The sequence below is a fragment of the Perognathus longimembris genome, chromosome 17 (genome assembly GCF_023159225.1).
Source record: "Perognathus longimembris pacificus isolate PPM17 chromosome 17, ASM2315922v1, whole genome shotgun sequence".
NCBI classification, from domain to species: Eukaryota; Metazoa; Chordata; class Mammalia; order Rodentia; family Heteromyidae; genus Perognathus; species Perognathus longimembris.
In genome coordinates, this window is record NC_063177.1 from 44,225,375 (window position 1) to 44,248,946 (window position 23,572).

Here is a 23,572-nt window from a genome sequence, read left to right on the forward strand (position 1 = left end):
ATGCTATGTAATTCTTAGGACAATCTGGGTTCTTGCCAGTCCTCTTTCCCACTAGGGGCTTAGACACCATGGTTGTAGTGACTCTATGTCCCTTCAAACCAAGCCCCAATGCAAGCTATACCCACAACTCATTCTCCACACAGTTTTTGGGTTATCCAAGAACCTAGCTATGTGGCTGGGCTAGGACTACAGGAGCCAAGCAGCCTCTGTTCTGGTTATGGGGAAAAAAAGTCTCTTCTAAAATGTCCTCAAGTAGAAATGGTGCCCAGTTCATGGGCATCGTGCTCTCTATGCAAGCTAGTATCCCTCCCCCACCCCCACTTTGTCTGCCGATCTTCTGGTCTGCCCTGTGTAGAGCTTTATAATCCAACCTCCAAAAGCTCTTTGTTGGCCACCTGAAATGCAAGTAGCCTCAAAAACTGCCCATAGCTCTCCCTTCCCCAGCCCAGGCCCTTCTGAATGGAGACAGTGGGCAGCTAGGCACTGAGCCAGGCATGATTAATGATTGACTTCTTTAATATTTAAACAAAGCTCATCTCCAGCCACTCAGCTCTAGAGATGGCCTTATTCAACACACACACACACACACACACACACACACACACACACACACACACACACACCTGCTGCCTGGCTTGTTGCCCTGGGGAGGGAGGACAGGGCAAACAGCACCTTTCCAAACTCTGTGGAGGAGGGGAACACAGAGCAGAGACTGGGGGAATATTTAGGATATTCCTGGGAAAGAAAGGAGGTCTTCTGTCCTTATCCTTTCTAGCCCTTTTTTGCCAGCTTCTTGACCACAGGTGCTACGCCCAATATTTTCAGACTCACCAAGTCTGGATGGAGATTCCAGGGGTTCCTGGGGAGTCTGTGAGTCTGAACTTGTCAAAGAATAGAAACTCGGGGGAAAAAAGCATTTCAAAAACCACAAGGTACCAGGGCAGCAGTGAAGTTGGTTAGTAAGGGGACCAAAGCCAGTATTCCCTAGATTAAGAATTGGAGCCCATGGAGCTGGGAATATGGCCTAGTGGTAAAAAAAAAAAAAAAAAAAAAAAAGTGCTCGCCTTGTATACATGAAGCCCTGGGTTCGATTCCTCAGCACCACATATATAGAAAGAGCCGGAAGTGGCGCTGTGGCTCAAGTGGTAGAGTGCTAGCCTTGAACAAAAAGAACCAGGGACAGTGCTCAGGCCCTGAGTCCAAGCCCAAGGACTGGCAAAAAAAAAGAATTAGAGACCAGAAATTGGGGCTAGAGGGACAGAAGTCTTCTTCCTAACTGTACCCTAATTCCTACCAACTGTCTTGTATCTAGCTGAACCTAAGCCCTTCCGACTCCAGTCCCGGACTCTATAGCACCCTTGTTTGATGTCTCTGTCACTTCTGTTTTTCTGTGCTGTGATATCCATTTTGAACAGTAAGCTCTGGAAGGGCTTGAACACACGCCACAAGTATGGTCTTGTGTAAGATCTCTAGTCAGTACAGGCCCTGGTACATGATGCAGACTTGGATAATGTTTGAGTGAGTAAGTGAATGAATAGCCCAGTGCCCAGGTGCCTACTCAGAGCTCAGCCCCTGATGCACTGAGCATGTGAGAGGAACAATTCTATCTTTCCTCCACAGCCAGCCTGCCCTTCTAGACACGGGGGCAGCCAGGATATCCCTGCCCTCCAGGAGGTCACACTTGCAGCCTTCTCATCTCCCAGCCACAGAGGCCAATGAGGCCCCCCGCCAGACACTGTGCCTCCACATGGCAAAGGCACATCCAGCCCAGGACTCCATGCCTCTCACCTGGACTCCAGCAAAAGCCTCACTCAGCCTCTTTGGCCATCTCCCTCCCCCCCCACCATTGTAAATATTATTTTTTGCCAGAATATTGAATATTTCCTTCGAATGTGTTCAAATTTCCTCCCACATGTCTCGCTTCTTAAGAACTTGGTTGACCATCAATTAAATCTAGATGTTCAAAATGGTATTTTTCCCACTTCTCCAATCACTCAGGGTAGCCTCTCTACAATGATGTCATCTTTGGCCTTTGCCTAAAGTAGATGCTCCATTTTGAAAGCTTGCCTTCCAAGGCCTGGCTCCAGTTTGATCCTTGGACCATCTGCAAAACTCCAAGCCTACAAAGATGCCTAGTGAACAGTGGTCCCCTTCTCCTCTCCAAGAATCCTCTTTCAATAAACCTCACCCCACCCCCATCTGCTTCTTCTAGTGTGCTCATTTTCAGTCAGAACTCAACCACTATTTTATTTTATTATTGTTTTCAGGGCTTGAACTCAGGTCCTGGGCACTGTCCCTGAGCCTCTTTGTGCTCAAGGCTAGCACTCTACTACTTGAGCCACACCACCACTTCCGGTTTTTGAGTGGTTACTTAGAGATAAGAATCTCACAGGACTTTTCTGCGTGGGCCGGCTTTGAACTGAGAGCCTCACATCTCAGCCTCTTGAGTAGCTAGGATTACAGATGGGAGCCACCGGCACCTGACAGAACTCAGCCACTTTTATCAGTGGTCACTTGCTAATAGATGGTTTTATATTTGTTTTCCTTTCAAGTTGCGCCTGTATACCAAGAGCTCTGAGACTTCTAAAGGAGACACTCTAGTGTGAATTTCTGGTACACAATTGGCTACCCTACCTCATTCTCCCTGTACTAGCCTGGACTGGCTTGCCAGCTGGCGTTCCACATGTTCAGCATGGGCCCTGTGCCTCTGCTGGGGGTTACTTGTCCAAAGGCTAGCACGATGCCTAATCGGTCCATGGCTGGGACCAGTCACATAAAGAAGTAAGACCCTGGGGAGAGCCCTCAGGAAAAACTCCTAACTCCTTCTGCCTTGGATGGCAAACAACCCTTTAGTCCCAGGAGGGATTCCAAGAGAGGCCAAGACCACTATTAGGACATGAGACAAAGCTACTCAAGAAGCTCAGCTCCATCCTAGACCCAGGATCCCCTCCCCTCTCCCCGCCAGGATTCATTACACACACACACACACACACACACACACACACACACACACACACACACACACACACACACCACCCCGCCACACACACACACACACACACACTCATTGGTTCCTGCACCAGGACCCCGCCCCGCCTCTACTTTCAGCACCGCAGCGCGGACAGCTCCCGGGCAGGAGCCGAGGGGGAGGAGGCGGCTGGAACTGTGGGCGGGGAGGGGAGGAGGGAGGCCGTGGGGCGGGGAGGGCGGGCAGACGGCGGGCGGGGCACGGAGCCCCGGCGGCCCTCCTCGGGGGCGGCGCCCACCCAAAGCCAGACGCATCCGAGAATCCTGGACAGACCGAGCCGCCGAGAGCCAGGGGCACGGGTCTCGTCCAAAAGATGCCTGTTCGCAGGGGCCACGTTGCGCCCCAAAATACTTACCTGGACACCATCATCCGCAAGTTCGAGGGCCAGAGTGAGTGTGTGGATGTGGGTGTGGGTGTCGGGGAGGGGGTGATCTGGAGTCCAGGTTCGGTGGCCCGGAGGAGCCAGAGCCTAGGACTAACTTTTCATGGGGCAAAGGGAGGTGGGCGCTGATTCTGGAAGCAAAAGCACTTCTACTTTGACATGGGGAGCACCTACCTACCTTCTCCACGCTTTCTTCTCTCTGGGAAATGAGGGTCCTACCCCCTCACGCAAAGCCATTTCGCCTAGGCTTTCGCCTCCTAACCATTCCCCTCTAGCTCCAAAAGCTTCCTAGATTCCCTTTTGTTTTTACCTGCCAGGTCCTTTGTTCTGACCCTCTTCACTGTTTCCAGGAGGGCTTGGGCCTCATTCCCACCTCCTTGACTCTCCCTGCCCTGCTCTTCCAACAACCCCCAGGCCTGACCCACCCCTCCTCACAATTCCACCCACTTTCCTGTTACTCCTGGGAGAAAGGATCTTCCCCCAGGACCCTGGGTCCTCTCGCCTTCCCCCAAACTGACCTCTGCCTCCCTCATTCTGGTCCCTTGCTCCTGCATCTAAACCCCCCTCTCTGCGGCCATCAATTTTTATCATCTTTCTCAACTGCCCATTCCTGGCTGCCAGGGTCTTCCTACTTCTTGCTTCCCACCTCAGGTCGTAAGTTCCTGATCGCCAATGCTCAGATGGAGAACTGCGCCATCATTTACTGCAATGACGGCTTCTGTGAACTCTTTGGCTACTCCCGAGTGGAGGTGATGCAGAGGCCTTGCACCTGTGACTTCCTCACAGGCCCCAACACCCCAAGCAGTGCCGTGTCCCGCCTGGCCCAGGCCCTGCTGGGAGCTGAGGAGTGTAAGGTGGATATCCTCTACTACCGAAAAGATGGTGAGACACAGTCGGGGTTCTACAGGGCAGGCTTTGCCCCTCTCTTGGTGGCCTTGGGGAGGGTGCTGATCTAGGGACCAAAGGGCCCAGACAAATTCCACCCCCTCTCTTGGCCGGTTTCCTCCTTAATAAGAGGAAAGCAATGAGGATTGGATGTTCTTGCCTTGTGTGGGTTTGGGGCCAGGCTGAGCCAACAACTGGTCCTATCCTGAGACAGAGTCTCCTGTTTCACTATCCTTCTTCTGTGTCCCTGGACTCCTGGCTGTCCACTCTGTCACTGTCAGCCCCAGCTGTCAGGCAGCTGCGATGGAAATTAACGTTCCCTCATCTCTGTCTGCTCTGAGGATTAGGGGAGGAGTCACCCCTCAAGGCCTCTATGATCAAGCTCAGGAGCTGCTAGCTGGGAAACACGAGTGGCCAGCCCCAGTCCTTTGGGAAGATTGAGCTCTGGAGTTTTCTTGGACTAGAGGTTCATCCAAATGGACTTGAGGTTCTTACTGCCACCTATATGTATGGCAAGCAGAACAGAAGCATAGGTCACAGGCTGAGAGCCAATAGCATGCCAGCCTTTAAGATCACTGTGGTACTGTACCTCCTGGATCATAAAGACTCCAATAGATCTTAGGGAAGGGGAACTAAAATCAGAATTTGAAGGTCCTTGGAAATCACCAGAATCAATGCCCCCTGCCCCAATCTGATTCTTCGTCAGGGGCACATTTAAAAAGAAAACAACAAACAAAAACCCATCTTCCCTAGAGAGGGAAATTCTGACTCAGAAGGTATGAAATAAGACCAATCAGGTGTATTTGGGAAAAAAATCTCTCCAGCAGTTCTGATTTCCTGCCAAGTTTAGGAAACACTAACTTAGATAAATCCCTTGGTTTCATGAATGTGGAAGGCACTTTCCAGGTTCTGTCTGCTAGAACCCTGCTTCAACCAAGGGCTGGAACTCAAGTCTAGATCCCTCCTTTCAGAGATGTGTGTTCTAAGTTATCCCTAAAGGAAAGGACCACAAATCTCTGTGCTTAGAAGCAGGACTTTGAAGGGGAAAATCCCCAGGAAAGAGAAGGCCCCCTGCAAAAACAGCATAATGGCTACCAAAAGTACAGAAAAAGGGTAGGTAACTTTTGAGTTGAAACAGAAGGATGATGAAATACCAAATTCCAAGAACCTGTGTGTATGTTTGTGGGACTTAAGTATATTGAGTTGGGGGGGCGCTTCCAGGGGCAGGTCCTGACTGTTCCCCTTGGATGCTCCCTTCCCTCCCCCCCCCCCCGGAATAGCAGGTAAGAAGTATTGCAGGCAGAGACAGCAACCAAGAGACTGGGAAGAATCTGTCTTAGTTTGGCAGTACTCACAGGGTTAAGGAAGTCGGAATATTTTTAAAAGCTGTGACCTCACCTCTTCATATCATTGCAAGGAGGAGGTGACAGTCAGGGGAGTGAGAAGGGTCCCAGGGGAACAGGAGTGGGACAGGAGGAAATGGAGAGGAAAAGCATTTCCTCTCTGTTCTTCTCTCTGACCCTGGAGCTCTCCTGAACCCCAGAGAGTAAGGTCTGATCCTAGACTCCTGGGGAGTCTGGACCAGGTCTCCTCAGCATCCTGCCAGTGTCTAGGAAAGAAGCAGTTTAAATCCAGACCTTGGGCCCTGAGATCAGCATTTGAGTTATCAGAACCCTGCCAAGATCCTCTAGCTACCAAAAGGTGCACTGGAAATCTGGTCTTGGAGGCTGGACGTGGATAAAAATGAAAAACCATTCAATGGTTGAGGCTTCCTGAGTTCCAATCCCACCCTCAGTCCTTCTTTGTCCTATTTCCCAAACATTTGACCACCTGTACCATCCTGAAATTAGCTTCAAGCTCAGCAAAAAAGGAACTGCGTAGCCTGTAGTACCCAAAGGAAAGGATGTGGTAAAAAAAAAAAAAAGGATCAGATGATTCATGTTCATCTTATGGTCCACACCAACCACATTATCCTTAAAAAAAAAAGTCTATCCACATACTTCATGCAGTCCTCACGACTTCTTCCCTTCTCACGTCAATAGCTTCTAATTTACTCCATTCCCTGACTCCAGGGAGATGGAAAGGGGTCCTGAACACACATCAAAAATTTATGATCCGATTAATATAATCCTCTTTTCCTCTAAAAGGGTAATCCATGAAAATGCTCCAACTCCAAGTGGAGGTCTATGTTCATATATATAGCCACATTGTATAGCTGCATAAGGTCAGACTGAAGGTCAGGGTTCCTGGTAAAAATTACCCCATGAGACTGAACTCAGACACCTGTGAGAAACCAATGCCCTGTCTTTGCTAGGAAAAGCAAGAACCTAAAAGAGCAGGAAGGGAGACTGTCCCAGGACCAGAACCGATGAGCGTCTGGAGGGAGGCAGGGAGAGCACTCCAATTCCATAGTTATACCCTGCTCCCACTTGGCATTGGCCAGAATGCTCAGCCCTGCCTGCCTTTGGCAGATCCTCTACTTGTATGAGCCCAAACCAGAGCCCCCTGCCTCCAGGGTAGACTAGAAGGGATCCCCAGTCCTCTGCATGGGGTAAGGGAAACAGGGCAAGGATGGGTTCAGGGGCTACTATCTGTCCCCACAAGTGTTTTCCTCATGTTCACCCATGCAAGACAGGAGGAGCAGCTGGGGGCAGCTTGTAGCACCACTCTTCCCCGAGGGCTCAGTGCTAAGTGAGGTGTGCATAAGGAGTTGGGGTGGCTCAATTGGCTGAGTCCTTGCTTAGCATGTGTAAAGCCATGATAAGGAGGGATTGAGTGGGGGAGTAGGTGTGAGCCATGCAGGAAAGAGAACATCCCTCAGGGATCAGACAATGCTGCTCCCCTTGATCAGAGAGGTGGGTGCTCAGAGGAGCCCCTATAGGGGAGACACAGGCAGAAGCTGGCTTTTCCTCCAGGGACAGGGCAAAACACTGAAACACTGTCATTCCTGGACCCAACCTAGAGCAATATAATCATCAACCCCAGACAGCTACTTATTATAGGCTCTCAGCCATGTTACCCATGGCTCAGGACATCCAGACTGGAGTATAGAAAGAGAAACATGCTCTTGACCTTCGAACTTCTCATAGCTTCCTGTCTGGTAACTAGGATGGATTGGACATGGGGTGCCATGCATGGACACACACACACACACACCAACACACACACACACACACACACTTCCTAGATTGGATTGCTGTAATGGCTGACCTTTGATCCATTCCTAGTCTCAGCTTTCCAATAATAGCAGGCACTTGAAGGCTGAGCTCTGGCAGCCTTAGGCTAGGAGCTGGAGCATGGCCTTCCCCCAGTGCACCTCTGCACAAGCTTCACTGTAGTGCTGTGAGCCTGGAAATGGCCCAGGCGAGGCAAGCAGCCTCTCAGTGTAGATGTCTCCCCTGGGCCCAGGCAGCAGCTGGCAGATGGCTGCCTGGTGCCTGGGAGTCCAGGAATCTGATCTGGGATATTCCTGCTCCCCAGAGAAAAGTGAGAGGGAGGATGGGGGAGGTGCGGCTGTACCCAGAGCTCTGATTCCACAAGGAAGGGCAGGGAAAATGATCAGCGGGAAGTCTGGGGAAGCATGACTCCAGGAGTTCCCAAAGTTGTTATACACCTGCCAGCTGGCTTCCATCCCCTCACTCTACCACACCTGTGCTTTCTTCACTCCGTCAACAACACCTGGGACGGGTGAGATACGCCCTCTGGGAGTGCAGCTCCTTCTGATTTGCATGGTCTCTAAGGCCACTATTCCTGTGGAGCCCGCCCCACGGACCTGACTGACACCTGGCCACTAGTTTGAGGGGGGAGGGGGACATTCAATACTCAAGTGGTGCCTCACACAAGCTGGGCTCTGACGGGGTACAGCACTTGAGCTGGAACTGTTCCACCTCCCAGTGGGGCTAGGTGGTGAGGCTCTGGAACAAAGAGAGGCCCAAGACACAAAGGGCCCAAGGGCTGGCTCTCCATCCAGGAGGACAGAAAGGATGGCACTAAAGGACTGTCCTGCTTCCACTGGGCCTTTTCCTTCCCTTTTGGCCCCCAGGACACTACTCTGCCTGCTCTCTGATCCCAGCCTCTGTCTTGTGAACTCACCCCAATGCCCTCCTCTCAGACAAGGCCCTTCCCCTTTTCCCCAGCACCTGTCAGGTGAGAGTTTCTCAGAAGTTTCAGTTCTCCTCTGCAGAATGGGGGAGGGGATGACTATGTCTGTCCTCCAAGGACCTCCTGAAGCCTAATGTGCCAACTGGCTCCATGTCCAGCACTTAGTACACTCCCAACAAGTTCCTTCCGGCAACAGGGAAGCAGGCATCTTTATGGAATGGCAATGTGGAAGCTGAGCCTGTGGCCAGCCAGAGCGACACAGAGGTGGAATGCTCCGCTGACCTCCCCTGCTTAATCTACCCCATCTGCTCAGCTTTAATTACAGCAGAAGCAAACCTCGAAGCTAAGCCCTGAGCTGAGAGCCAGCCCAGTGTGGACTTGGACCCGATGCTACATTATTTCCTAATGAGCAGCTTAGCTCCTCTCTCCACCTCTGCCCTGTGGGTGGGGCATCTGCTGGCAGCCTCATCCACCCTCTGTCCAATAGTTCTGGTCACTGTCCAGGAGTGGATGCCCTTGACTTAACCTTCATGCAGTTCCTTCCTAGCCAGGACACTGCCAGAAGGGACCCCCTTCAGTGACTACCCTGCAACTGTGATTTCAGCCTCCAGCTTCCGCTGCCTGGTGGATGTGGTGCCAGTGAAGAATGAGGATGGGGCCGTTATTATGTTTATTCTCAACTTTGAGGACCTGGCCCAGCTCCTGGCCAAAAGCAGCGGTCGTAGCCTGACCCAGCGCCTGCTGTCCCACAGCTTCCTGGGCTCTGGTGAGCGAGACAGGCCTGTGGGTGGAAGCAGGGGGCAATTTGAGTCTCTTCAGTGGCTGCTCTGACCCTGGCACCTTGGTTTCAGAGGGCTCTCATGGCAGGCCAGGTGGACAGGCGCCTGGTCCCGGAAGGGGAAAATACAGAACAGTCAGCCAGATCCCACAGTTCACGCTCAACTTCGTGGAGTTCAACCTGGAGAAACACCGCTCAGGCTCCACCACAGAGATCGAGATCATCGCTCCCCACAAGGTGGTGGAGCGGACACAGAACGTCACTGAGAAGGTCACCCAGGTGAGGTCCTCAAGGGCAGGGAGGGGGAGGTGCTGTGCCAGGTATCCACAGTCCCCTCCCAGATGCTGGCCTTGACTAGCAGAGAGATAAGGCTAGCTCCAGTCCCCTGGTGTCTGGTCTGAGCCCCAGGCCTCCTTCTTGCTTGAGTCTGATTGTTTAGATCTGAAGCCTTCCCCTGAGGCCCAGCTCCTGGACCCAGGTGACGCTGGGGTCAGCAGAGCCTGTGAAAAATGTCACCTCCTAGACCTGGAAATGCTGGGGGGCAGGCAGGCAAGCCACCATGGAGGCCTTCCCAGGGCTCTGCCAATTACAGGGCAGGAGAGGTACAGACAGGATGAGGACCAGACAAGAGGAGGAGAGGAAGGAGAGATGGCTAGAGGCTCCAGCCTTGCTCCTGCCCTTTGTCTTTGAGATGCATATAGGATTCTCCCCCATACCCAGCACAGGTATGGCAAGGTTGGCATTTCCAGCTACCAATAATAGCATCCTCCTGGGAACTCACCCTTGAGTGCCTCACCCCTGCAGCCCCTTCTTGCCTGGGACCTCTGTCTCAGCTGTCCCTTCTCATGGAGCTAGATGGCCTCATTCGTCCAGAGGAAAATGCATAAAGTTCTGTTTTGAGACTCTAGTGATCAAGGTCCCGGCCCAGACTCAGCCTTGTGATCTTTGGCAACCCCATCCCTTGTACCTCTGCTGGGCCTCGGGACAGGAGAGTTTTGCTAAATGGTTTCTGAGGATCCCTTCAGCATGAAGTAGTGCTAGTCCAAGAGGCAGAGAAAGCTCCAGGTCATGGAGAGGAACCTAGGCCAAGGCTGAGCAAGGGGATGGGAAGCGCCGCCGGGGCTGTCCCCTTCCTGCCTCTTTTAATGTGAAGCATAATCAGTGCTGGAACCGAGTATGGAGGAGACCATTAAGAAAGGAGTCCAGGCTTCAAGGCTGGGCCCTCTGAAGTCAGGCAGCCTGACCCAGTGACCTAATTCCAGGAAGCCCCTCTCACTCTTCCCATAGGGGCTTCCAGTATTGGTGCTGCTGGTGGCAGTGCCATGATGGGGGAACTATGGATTGGGAAATGATCTGTGAAGATGGATAAGCATGGCTAATGCATGGCGCCTAATCCTTTTCATGCTCAACCCCTAGCCTGTCTTGGCCAGCTTATTTGGAGGTGCCCGTGGTGGGGGGAAGGGAGAGAGACTGTTCTAACAAAGAAGTCACATGGACCTCAACAGAACTTAAAGGGCCTAGAAGGTTAACATTCGCCTCACTCTGGAACACTAGGTGACCTTGGGTAGGGTGGGCTTTGCCTTGGAAGGACCACTATCTTGCCTCGGAGGCAGTAGCACACTAAGGAAGTCAGTATGGTGAGGGTAGGGCTCCTGTTCTGGGGCCCTGAAAAGTTTGACATTCTTCTCTCAGCAGGCTTAGACTCTCCCCCATTCCTGATGTTTCCCTCTTACTCCCAAATAGGCAGAGTGGGAGAGGTTCAGATGGCCTGGGTGTGACAATGGAAGCTGCCACTTTGCATCAGTGACCAAGCTGCTGGGCTTGTTCAACACCCCCAACTTGGATGTCCACATGGACTGTGTGCAGAGCGAGGGATGGCAGACTCAGAGTTTATTGTCTACTAGAGAGTAACCACTTGGTCAGGGTTGCTATCCAGAGGCAAGATGAAAACCTGTCATCCTGAGGATGAGTTGGAGAAGTGATGTATAAATGAGGCCTGAAAGTTCAGCAGGAAGATACTGTCTCCCACATGGGGTTTTAGATGTCAGATCAGGACTCCTCTGGTGGCCTGCCTCCTTCCCTCCCTCCTTCCTTCCCTCCCTTCCTTCCTTCCCTCCTGTGATCCCATCTGATGATCTGGTCTGCAAAGTCAAGCCCTAACATTACAGATTTGCTTAAACCAATGCCATCTGGTGGGGGAGAGGGGGTCAAGAAACTGTCAGCCTCTCAGGCCCATCTTTGCTGAAGTGTCTGATGTTATGCCAAGTTGTGAAAACGACCACCAAGAAGGCCACCGAGACTCAGACGTTCCGAAATGCAAAAGCAAGGCAAGACTTTATTCAGGCTAGCTGCAACTCGGGCCTCGTCCTACCCACCGACACAGCAGAGGTTATGAGGGAGCCCCGAGTTGCGATTGCACAGGGCTTATAAAGGCAAAAAACAAAGTTACAGCAATCAGGTGTTTAAGCAAGCAAGATTAGGACACGGGTACAAATCTGATTGGCTCAGGGCTCAAGGCACTCTGGGGGCAGTTAGAGTTAAGCATTCCCAGAGGTTAAGAGTTCTTGACCGGCTGGGCCCTAATAAGCTTGTCCTGGGTTTGCTCACAGGGCCTGCTTATCTCAGGTTTGCATGGTAAAGTGGGGTTCACGTGGTAAAGTGGGGCCTGACTTCAAAGTCTGGCTCTTCATCTGAAGTAGGATGAAGGGAACAGAGGGATGAGAAGAAATGACTGCCTGAAAAGGCATGTAGTGTCTAGAAGCAAACAGATGCATCTTATTTAATCACCACAATCCCGTGCAGGGCTTTTTTGTTGTTGTTGTTCTTTTTTATCCCATTTTGCAGATGGAGGGAGTGAGGAACTAGAGGTTACAAACTGCCTGAAGGCACAAATATATAGCAAATGTTGTACTTAGGGGTCAACCTAGGAGCATTTGCTTTAAAACTTTGTTGGTCCTAATGCCCCAGCAGGCATTATTGAACAAGGTTCAAGGGCAAAAGGGAAGGGCTTTGCCAAAAGTAATAATTATATGTATGTGTATGTGCACGTGTGCACACACGCGTGTGCGGACATATGTATACCAGTACCAGGGCTTGTACCAGAACTCAGAGGCTAAGCACTATCCCTTAGCTTTTTTGCTCAAGGCTGGCACTCTACTACTTGAACCAGAGCTCCTCTTCTGGCTTTTTGGTGTTTAACTAGAGATAAGACTCAAGGATTTTACTGCCTGTGCTGGCTTTGAACTGCAATCCTCCAATCTTAGTCTCCTGAGTAGGTAGGATTATAGACGTGAGCTACTAGTGCACTGTCAGAAGTAATAATTCTTGTGTAACACAGCTGGGGGGGCCCTGGTAATAAGACTTATTAAGGGCCCAGATTAGTTTCTCTTACCCCGAATTTGGCTCTTCCCATGGGAGGTGGCCCTTCTCTTGTCTAGGGCTCTAGGCCCTCAGTAATGAAAATCTATCCTGAGTTTGACTGCTCTGAACTCTGGGAGCCTCTCAAGCCCACCAGAGAGGAATGGCTGAGCACACTTACTTCCTCCACCCAAACTTTTCATGCTCCACAGATTACCCTGGGCCTGCTGGCCCTACCTACCCCAGGATAATCTGTTTCTGAGGGAGCTGAGGAACTTCAAACTTAGGGTCACTATGGGACAGAACTGCCTTCTCCTATGTATAACCTCTGTCTGTTCTTTTCCCAACACATCTGTCTCTCTAGGAACTGATCTCCCCATATGCCTTTCCATTGTGCCCTCTGCCCTTCACATTCTTTGTTACCCACTCTCACCCATGGCTTCCTTCGTAGGCCTCCCCCTTCTCAGACCTGTCTCCCCCACAGTATCCATCACCATTGACGGCCCATGATCCCCACCCCAGGTCCTGTCTCTGGGTGCAGATGTGTTGCCAGAGTATAAGCTGCAGGCCCCACGCATCCACCGGGGGACCATCTTGCACTACAGCCCCTTCAAGGCCGTATGGGACTGGCTCATCCTGCTACTGGTCATCTACACTGCCGTCTTCACCCCCTACTCGGCGGCCTTCTTACTCAGTGACCAGGATGAGTCACAGCGCGGTGCCTGTGGCTACACCTGCAGTCCACTCACTGTGGTAGATCTCATCGTGGACATCATGTTTGTCGTGGACATTGTCATCAACTTCCGCACCACCTACGTCAACACCAATGACGAGGTGGTCAGCCACCCTCGCCGCATCGCTGTCCACTACTTCAAGGGCTGGTTCCTTATCGACATGGTGGCTGCCATCCCCTTTGACCTGCTTATCTTCCGCACTGGCTCTGATGAGGTAAGCAAATCCCACTCATGCCAGTGGTACAAGCTGTCCCTATGTCCCAGCCCCAAAGTCTCCCTGTCTTACATCCCTGGTACAGAGAGATCTTGGCACTGGTCACCTTTTCTGAAGCAGGTAGAGGTTAACAAAAAGATGTGGGGGCAGGGGAAGCCTTAGAGAAAAATGAACTAAGGATGTACCTCTGCTCATCTCTCCGAGCAAGCCCTAGTGAGAAGAACGGCCTGAGAGCAGCTCCTTCTCTGGCCCAGAATCCTGCCCTTTCTGAGATGGGCATTCCTATAGCCTCTGCTTCCTACAAGCTGTACGATGATGCCTTCTAAGCCACTCACCCTGGGGTTAGAGGAAGTCCTCTCCCTTCCTTTCTGCCCCTTGCTGCCTGATACAATGAGTGATCTTCCAACCTCTGTGCCCTCCAGCAGTGTCCCTCAGCAGGTAGAGCAGCCAGATGGAGTTCCACTGCTTAAGCCATGCCCCAGGCTAAGCATTTCTCAATGCTGTATCGTCCTGCGACTTGGCACCCCTCTGTGACTCTGCCCAAGCTGCCCTGTGCCAGGAAAGTGCCCCTTCCCCTTCCCCTCTTGTCTGCCTGAAGCTCTAACCTCATCCTCAAACACTTACTCATGTGTCATCTCCTCAAGGAAATGTGCCCTGACCTCTCACACATTTGACCTCTCCTTTCTTGCTTGCCTTTTTTTTCTTTCTTTTTTGCCAGTCCTGGGGCTTGGACTCAGGGCCTGAGCACTGTCCCTGGCTTCTTTTTGCTCAAGACTAGCACTCTACCTCTTGAGCCACAGCACCACTTCTGGCCTTTTCTGTATATGTGGTGCTAAGGAATCGAACCCAGGGCTTCATGCATGCTAGGCAAGCACTTGTACCGCTAAGCCACATTCCCAGCCTTTTCTTTTTAACAACCAGAACATAGTTCTGTGCTTTAGGCTGAAAACTTCTTAAGGCTCCCCACTATGTTTCATAGGCAAGTGCTTGGCACTTCCTGTAGTGTTTGTGGAATGACCTTGTGAGTCTACCTTGATGGGAACAAGGTAGACGGGTGGGCCTGAGTGTAGCCCCTCAAGAGCTGCCCCTCAGCCCTGTGGATCTTTCCCTGTTCTCCCAGACCACTACCTTGATTGGGCTACTGAAGACGGCGAGGCTGCTGCGGCTGGTGCGTGTGGCCCGGAAGCTGGACCGCTACTCGGAGTACGGGGCAGCAGTGCTCTTCCTGCTTATGTGCACCTTTGCGCTCATCGCTCACTGGCTGGCCTGCATCTGGTATGCCATTGGCAATGTAGAGAGGCCCTACCTGGAGCCCAAGATTGGCTGGCTGGACAGCCTGGGAGCACAGCTTGGCAAGCATTATAACGGCAGCGACCCAGCCTCGGGCCCCTCGGTACAGGACAAGTATGTCACCGCCCTCTACTTCACCTTCAGCAGTCTTACCAGTGTGGGCTTTGGCAATGTGTCACCCAACACCAACTCTGAGAAGGTCTTCTCCATCTGCGTCATGCTCATTGGCTGTGAGTGCAACCTCATGTGGGCTAGGGGTCTTCGCCATGGACTTCCAGTTCTAGTTTGGACATCGACATATAGTTAACAGAGCATGCAGGGTATATATGTACACCAATTACACACACAGAATTGAAGGTCCACACAGTCCTTACTGTAGATCAAACACCAGGACTACCGTTGGCAGAGCCCAGAGCAAATTGGAAACATCAAGTTCTTGTCTAAAAAATTAAGAATTTTGCCAGGTGCCGAGACCTGAAGATCATGGTTCAAAGCCGGCAGTAAAAGTCTTGACTCTTCTCTCCAGTGAATCACCAAAAAGCCAGAAGTGGAGCTGTGGCTCAAATGCCACAGCACTAGCCTTGAGCAGAAAAGCTCAGGGATAGCACCTAGGCTGTGAGTTCAAGCCCCAGGACTGGTGCCGGCATGCGTACACACACACACACACACACACACACACGCAGACAACAAGAATTATTTTGAAATGGTGACAAGCAGAGATTTAAACCTAGGCTCTTTTGCAAAAGCCCACAGGTCATTCTCTCAGGAGCCTGGTTTCCAGAGCAGGAACCAAAGGTGCTACCTTGCCAGGGGACTTGCAGCTGGGAAGTCTCCAGTCCCAGCTGCTGGCTCCCAGGCTGGGTTGCTGGGAGCTGCCTGCTTCCCATGACACTGGGTTTAGGAACTTCAGAGGCGGTGAGGAATTTTACACAGAAGTTGTCATGTTCGCAGTATTGAAAGACGTGAAAGCCCAGAAAAAAAAAAAAAAAAAAAAAACGGGGTGAAAACAAGAAACCACAAGTTCTCGCTTGCGTTATATGTTCACAACTGGAAAGCAATCATAACTCTGAACTTGAAAACTAAAATGTCCTAGTTCTTTCCTAGAAAGAGTTGGGACTCTGGGCCTGGAGAGATGCCAAGAGGCCTAGGGTGGGGGTGGGGGTGGGGGTGGGGGGGCAGAGAGGCGTTAGGCTGGGGCCTTTCTGATTCGCCCTGGATAGAGGGGGGACGGGGTTGGGGTGGGGGGGGGGTGGGTAGGAACAGGGCGGCCTGGAGGGGCGTGGCGGCTCACTGCCCGCGTGCCCCGCCCCCAGCCCTCATGTACGCCAGCATCTTCGGCAATGTGTCAGCCATCATCCAGCGCCTGTACTCGGGCACCGCCCGCTACCACACGCAGATGCTGCGCGTCAAGGAATTCATCCGCTTCCACCAGATCCCCAACCCGCTTCGCCAGCGCCTCGAGGAGTACTTCCAGCACGCCTGGTCCTACACCAACGGCATCGACATGAATGCGGTGAGCCCCGATTGCCTGGAGGGCGGGGGGGGGGGGGGTAGGGGTGGGGGGTGAGGGGGGGCTGAGGTAGGCAATCTAGGATTGCCTGACATCCAAGGATGCCCCGCAGGTATTGAGCATCCCCAGCCCCCCACCCCACCCCACCCCGCCCTGATAGACGTATGGTCCCTCCCGCTCCCCACAGGTGCTGAAGGGCTTCCCCGAGTGTCTTCAGGCCGACATCTGCCTGCACCTGCACCGCGCGCTGCTGCAGCACTGCCCGGCCTTCCACGGCGCCAGCAAGGGCTGCTTGCGCGCGCTCGCCGTCAAGTTCAAGACTGCGCATGCGCCGCCCGGGGACACGCTGGTGCACCTGGGCGATGTGCTCTCCACCCTCTACTTTATCTCCCGTGGCTCCATCGAGATTCTACGCGACGACGTGGTCGTGGCCATTCTAGGTCGGTCGGGGTGGGGGTGGGGGTGAGGTGGGGGAACCAAGCTCGAGGCTGGGGGGAGTTAAGGATAGAAATGCCCTTCCAGGGCGCTGGGGATATGGCCTAGTGGCAAGAGAGCTTGTCTCCTATACATGAGGCCCTGGGTTCGATTCCCCAGCATCACATATACAGAAAACGGCCAGAAGTGGCGCTGTGGCTCAGGTGGCAGAGTGCTAGCCTTGAGCAAAAAGAAGCCAGGGACAGTGCTCAGGCCCTGAGTCCAAGGCCCAGGACTGGCCAAAAAAAAAAAAAAGAAAAGAAATGCCCTTCCAGGGCCATCTTCTTCCTCATGAGGATGGCGGCACCTGCTATTGACCAGCCACGTGCTGAGATAGAGGAGTTGGTGTGTTGGAGAGCTTCATAGCCAGCTCACCGAATCCTTAACATGATGCTGTTATCGATCTCGTTTTCCTGATAGGGAAGTCGAGGCCATGTTAGTTAGTGGCCAAAAGTGTATTTCCTGGGTTGCCTGTTTGACTCAGGAACCCAGGCAGATGTCTTCCTACTTTCTTCTGCCCTTGGAGAATTCAGGGTGACAAGCCAAGGGTCTGTCTTGGGTAGAGAGCCTCCTCCTGTGCAGCTCAGTGGGGGTAAGCAAGGCAGACATGGTTGCACCCATTCTAGAGATGAAGATGATGGAGCCAGACAGAGGCAGTGACTTCCTCGGGCTTCAGTGGGGATCAGAAAACAAACAGAAGCATAGGGCCTGGCCTGAATCCCCCCTACCCTTCTCCATGCCACCAGCAGGTCAGGAAAAACAGGGGGAGGTTGAGCCAGGAGTCTTTAGTGTCCCTCACTGCCCAGTGTCTCCTGGGCAGGAGTAGAAGCAGTGCTGAACAGCATGGCCAGAAGCAGGAGATTCTGGAGGAGGGAGGCTCTAAGAAATGTGGAGGCTGCAAAAGAACCCACGTATTCAGGGCAGAAGTGGTTCTGTGGAGATATCTGTGGAGCTCAGTGGACAGGGGAAGGGTAACTCCTCATTTTCCTCCCATGGACAGCCAGAATATCCAGGTCTGTCTCCAGACCCTAATCCTAACTCCTGCCCCCCCCCCCACCCAGCAGGGTCAGTGAGGTGGGAGAAAGGTCATGGCTCTCTATAAGGGAGCTTGATAGGACCACCTGTGCTCTGATTGGCAGGTAAGAATGACATCTTTGGAGAGCCTGTTAGCCTCCACACCCGGCCAGGCAAGTCCAGTGCTGATGTGAGAGCTCTGACCTACTGTGACTTACACAAGATCCAGCGGGCAGACCTGCTAGAGGTGCTGGACATGTACCCTGCCTTTGCAGACAGCTTCTGGAGTAAGCTAGAGGTCACCTTCAACCTACGGGACGTGAGTCTGGGCCTGTGGACCGGGATGGGGGGAAGGCTCTAGACAGCTAGTGATGGGTGACACCCAGGCAGTCAGCTAAGGGCTTGGCCTACTTAGTCCAAGGACTCATTTGACTACTGCCCTTCCTTTCAACCCATCCCACATCCTGTGTCAAGATTTCTGTGCCTCCCATGGCCAGTGTAATGCTGCTACAATAATAGCAGCCATTTACTGAGCAGTGACTATAGGCTGTGTACCAGGCATATTTACTTTCTCTTTAGTTTTGTCCTTGCATATGTATAGTACCTCATGTACCAAATGAGAAAACTGAGGGTTACATTGGACAAATAAATGTTGGCCACTAGCCATACAGCTAGTAAATGTCAGCGCCCAAATATGAGTTCAAGCCCCTCCAATTCCAAAGCTCAAACTTTCCTATTACCTTGCACCAAGCTGGAAAGGAGGATGTCTGGCATGATGAAGACTCATGGTGTCTGGCATGGGAGGGTGAAGAACTAATAAAGTGCACTCTCCTCTCAAGCTTATCACTCAGTGGAGAGAATTACAGCACCTCAGGAGAAATAAAAAGCCACTCACTTAAATAGCAAAGGACTCATGAGAGTGTACAGAAGTAGCTCCAGCTTGTCAGGAACTAGGGAAAGGGCTCCAAGGATGTCTGGAGGGACTTGGAGAGTCTACAGTCAGCTAATGAAGAGAAGGGGGATGATCACCTGTCAGAAGTAGAGTGGCTAAGGCCAGGAACTGAGCCCTGACACCTCCTTTCCCTGTTGCCTCTTCCCCTCGGCCTCAGAAGGAGGACTCTGATGCCCAGACTAGTGACCCACTTCTGGAGAGCAGATTTCCTTGCTGTGATGGCTCTTCCCACACTGTCCCCTCTTCTCTACCCTCCCCACTTGACCTGCACAGGAGACATCCAATCAGCACCCTTGCTTTGTTGGCTTAGGTACTGGGAGCCATCAGGTGGCCCAAGGGCCATGTGGCTGGACATCAGGACAGGAAGGATGTGGTCTCCAGGGCCTGGGTCAACTGCAACCTAAGGTGCCTTAAAATCTCATGGTGCCAGGGGACGGTGGCCAAGGATACCGCTGAGAGCATCACAAAAGTGGATTGGAGATTTCAGATATCCCCAGAGGAAACTTCCCTCTGGCCCAGTACTAGAGAATTTGAGAAAGAAGGTGCTGGAAGAGCAACTCTTCTGGCCTTTTACCCACAAATCTTGCTGCTCACAGCACCTCTCCTCAGACCTTGGTAGGGGTCTCCATACGGTCACCCAGTGCAAGGTCTTTGTTTCTAAACCTCTCCCATTGCCAGACCCCCTCTTAGGGGACAACCTGCAGACAGCTGCCCAGAATTTCACTGGTGTGGCCAGCTACCTTTCATCACTTGTTATCATAAGGACCACAGGGCAGGAGTTGGGACAGGGAGGAACAAAGAGGCCCTGTCCCAGCTTTGGTCCTTGTTACTGCTCTTGTTCCCCACAAGGCAGATGGGGGTCTCCAGTCATCACCCCGACAGGCCCCAGGAAATCAAGACCATCAAGGCTTCTTCCTCAATGACACCCAGGCAGGTGAGCACAGCTGGCCCCTGCCCAGAGCCCCTGTGTCTCTGAGTCTTCTCTATGTCGCCTCCATTCTAAGAGACCTTTCCAGCCCCTCCATGGCTGGGGAGAATGCAGGCCATTGTCCCCCTCCTGCCCCAGTCTCCCAAACCTAATGGTCTGTGTTCTCTGAGCCAGAAAGAGATGACTTGCTGGTTCTCAGGGTCTACTCCCAGGGGGTGGGTACTGGCCAGACCCCTGAGGTTCCATCACAAGATACCCGTCAGGTTTCAGATCTCTGGGCAATGAATCCATGGTTAGAACTTTCTGGCACCCAAAACTTCCCCTTAAAGGTGGAGCCCCAAATTCTGAAACAGGGCTACAATTTTTCTGGTTCCTAAAAAAGCAAGACCACCACAGGGGCAGCGTCACTGGTGCTCCAAGGGACCCAGGTAAGGAGAGCCACGCTCCACATTGTATTCCTGAGGCAGGTAGGGAGAGAGCCTGGGCTGTGGAACCAGCTAGATGGAGCAGTGGCCTGCCCTTCCCCCTGCAGGTGCAGCTCCTTCCTTGAGCATTTCAGATGCCTCTGGCCTCTGGCCTGAGTTGCTGCAACAAATCCCCCCAAGCCCTCCAAACTTACAGAGGGACCCAGACTGCTGGCCTCGGGAACTAGGCTCCAGGATAGAGCAGCTCCAGGCTCAGATGAACAGGTGAGTCACTTCCTCCTCTCCCTGCAAAGTTGGGGAAGCTGCAAAGGGCCAACCTAGCAGCAGGCTAGATGTGAGTGCCCCTCTTTGATAGTTCAGGGGCACCCCTGGGAGCTGAGTGGGGTATTTGAAGGGCAGGACCATTTAGCATGTGTTTCCCTTTTATATGTCCATAAATGTCATTCCTTGGATGGCTTCCACAAAGCCCTAAAAAGTGCCAAGGAAGTTCCTCTCCCTACTCCATTCCTAGCCCTGGGACTTGAACTCTAGGCCTGGGCACTGTCCCCGCGCTTTGGTACTCAAGGCTAGCACTCTACCACTTGAGCCACAGCTCCACTTCTGGCTTTTTGTGGTTAATTGGAGAGAAGAGTTTCACAGACTTTCCTACCCGGGCTAGCTTTGAATCATGATCCTCAGATCTCAGCCTCCTGAGTAGCTAGGACCAAGGAAGCTTCTTGGGGAAGGGACACATCCATATGCAAAAACAAAATTCAGGAGCTTTAGAAAAGGGGGTGTGGCCAGTAGATGGCAGGATGTGGAGGCAGAATGAGGGGTTACAGAGCAGAACAGTCCTAGGCTTGAACTATGGCTCTAACTCACCACGACGAGAAACTTTACAGCTCTGAGCCTCCGTTTCCTATTTCAGGAAATGGGCACAATTAGCATACCAAGGTCAACGCCTCATGCCCAGACACTGTCATCAGAGTTCAAATGTGCTCAGGGGGAATTTGGATAGGCTACAAAGTTGAGAGCTGCCCTCAGAACCCGAGCTGTCTTTAGAACCCTGACTCTGACCACAGGGTTCTGTCTGGCAGGCTGGAGTCCCGCATGTCCTCAGACCTCAGCCGTATCCTGCAGCTGCTTCAGCAGCCCACGTTGAAGAGCCACACCAGCTACGTCCTGGGAGCCCCTGCCTCCAGCGACATGGTCTTGTTTCCTAAAGCCTCTGCAGCTCCGAGTCCAGGGTCTGGGCTGCCCCTGGGCCATCTGCCTCCTGTACAGGTGAGAGGTGAGAGGGTGCTCAGGGCCTTCCCAAGGGACCGCTGCTTTACTCCCTCCTCTCTGCTCCCATCCCCACTGCTGTAATTTAGTCTCCATGGGGCATCAGGCTCAGAGCCTCTGTGGCCATTTTGCTGCTGCTGTTCTCCTTGATGACCTGGGGCAGGCTGCTTAGGGCAGCGTGGTGGCAGAGCTCTGACCATTATGACAGATCTCACAGCTGGATGAAGGACAACAGGCCTTGTGGTGAAAGAAGAAGCAGAGCTCTAGGTGGTTCCCTTCCCTGAGGGTGGGGTAGTTTAATTCCTAACCTGGCCTTGGGAACTCTCCACACAACAGTGTATCCTTCTTCTTGCCTCTCCCAGACCGGAAGCTATGGTGACTTGGACAAATGTAGGCTGAAGCACAGAAATTCCTCCCCCGGGACACCTCATCTGGCTGTGGCAATGAAAAAGACTCTGACCCCCTCCTCAGATCAGGAGCCGCCTGAGGGGATCCTGTCACCCCTGGCCTCACCTCTGTGCTCCCCAGAAGTACAAGGATTTGTCTGTGGTCCCCGCTTTCCTTCCCTCCCTGAACATCTTGGCTCTGTTCCCAAGCAGCTGGAGTTTCAGAGACATGGCTCAGATCCTGGCTTCACAAGGAGTTAGGGCCACTGGACCCCAAGGTAAAAGCTATCAGAAATAATCATCTTGAGAGAGGAAGCTCCCCAAATGGGTTTCCAAAAACCGTTTTTCTAGAATAATTACAGAGCCAGATGACCCCGAATAGCTCAGGTGGAGAAGCACAGGACGTTGCCCAGCCTTTTCTGGGCTCCATGTAGACAACAAGCCTGGCGGAGAGTCAGAAAGCTGAAGATGGAGGAGTGAAGAAAGGGGAGCTTTTCTGTCTTCCTTGTGAGAGTTGTGCAGGGGAGGGGGTTGTGTGTGATCATCTCCCAGGTCTGAACCATCCACTGCCACAAGACCCAATATGAAGCCCCACGGTGGGCTAGATCTTTCTCCACCAACCACAACTTGATTGGAGGTGCCCATAGTGGACAAGGAAGATGCAGCTCCAGCCCTCAGCCCCTTCACCCTTGGTAGTTCTGTGACAACTTCCGGGCACCTTGAGGGCAGTAGAGTGTCACACAGCTAATAAAGTCTGGATATTTCATATTGGGCTGGGTGTGAAAGTTTTCTGATGGTTGTTGGGTCCACGAGTGTGTCTCTTGCTAAATGCTGGTTGTGGCTATCTCTTCTACCATACCCAGCCTGTTGGGAAACCTGCGGTGTCTCCCCTGGGATACTTAGGCAGACTGGGGTAGAAGAAAGCAGGGACGATGGCTTGGTGGCCACAGGGAATTGTGACAAAAGTCGCCAGTTACACAGGACCCTATGAGGCGTCAATCTGACTGCTTTGCAGTGACCCCAAGGGGTGAGCATTATTATCCACCTGCTAGAGACGTGGGATCAGTAGCAGAGAAAGAACTTTCCAAGCCAGGTGCTGGTGGCTCATGTCTGTAATCCTAGCTACTCAGGAGGTTGAGATCTGAGGATTGGGGTCCAAAGCCAACTGGGCAGGAAAGTCTGTGAGACTCTTATTTCCAATTAACCACCAGAAAACCAGAAGTGGTGCTATGGTTCAAGCGGTAGAAGATCATGAGTTTTGAACCTATTTTCTTTCTATTTTTTTGTCTTTTTAACTTTTGTTAATTAAATTTTGTTGACAAAGTGTTGTGCAAAAGGGGTACAGTTACATACTAAGGCAGTGAGCACATTTCTTGTGATGTCTCTTTTCTTTCTATTTTAAAAAACAAGTGAGTGCAGAGGAAACATTTTTGTTAAAATCATATCGTTAAAATTTTGATTCAATTATATCATGTAATAATTCACTACAAGCCCTCAATTTTATTAAGAGCAAAGAAGTAAAAAGCACCAAGTTTATAACGATGTTCCCTTAAGCTGGGGCTTTCCTCCATTTTCATACTTCCAGCACAGAGGCTGAATTCAGGGTTAGCTTCACACTTGCTTTGGGATTCCCCCATGACAGGGAGGAACAGGATAGGAACTGACCCAAAGCCAAGCTGCTCTTGTCCCTATCCACTAGCTATCAACCCTAGAATTCTGGAGCATTTTCTAGAATCTGCAGGACTGCAGTGAGTCCAGCTATCCCCCAGCCCAGTGCACCCCTGCGCCTCTGGGCCTGTTTGTCCTTGCGGCCCTGGCAGAGCGCAATCCTGGGATTTCCTGGGCCACTGG

General features: G+C 52.2%; 1 protein-coding gene across 1 annotated transcript; it reads left to right on the forward strand.

Annotated features, from left to right (window-relative positions):
* Positions 1 to 3,302: 3,302 nt before the first annotated feature.
* On the forward strand, positions 3,303 to 21,982 carry Kcnh6 (potassium voltage-gated channel subfamily H member 6). Its single transcript, XM_048365953.1, has 13 exons — positions 3,303 to 3,417; positions 4,062 to 4,292; positions 9,001 to 9,162; positions 9,248 to 9,453; positions 13,054 to 13,479; positions 14,600 to 14,999; positions 16,083 to 16,282; positions 16,467 to 16,719; positions 17,893 to 18,086; positions 19,569 to 19,653; positions 20,180 to 20,336; positions 21,149 to 21,335; positions 21,698 to 21,982. The coding sequence occupies exons 1-13, from the start codon at positions 3,342 to 3,344 to the stop codon at positions 21,980 to 21,982; spliced, it is 2,862 nt and encodes a 953-aa protein (XP_048221910.1). The 5' UTR covers positions 3,303 to 3,341.
* The last annotated feature ends 1,590 nt before the right edge of the window (positions 21,983 to 23,572 follow it).

Excerpts from the sequence above, each read along its gene's own strand:
- Kcnh6 (XM_048365953.1), top strand. The coding sequence starts at position 3,342 with ATGCCTGTTCGCAGGGGCCACGTTGCGCCCCAAAATACTTACCTGGAC. Across the intron at positions 13,480-14,599 it reads TCCGCACTGGCTCTGATGAG|ACCACTACCTTGATTGGGCT; the intron begins GTAAGCAAATCC and ends CTGTTCTCCCAG. Across the intron at positions 18,087-19,568 it reads TCACCTTCAACCTACGGGAC|GCAGATGGGGGTCTCCAGTC; the intron begins GTGAGTCTGGGC and ends GTTCCCCACAAG.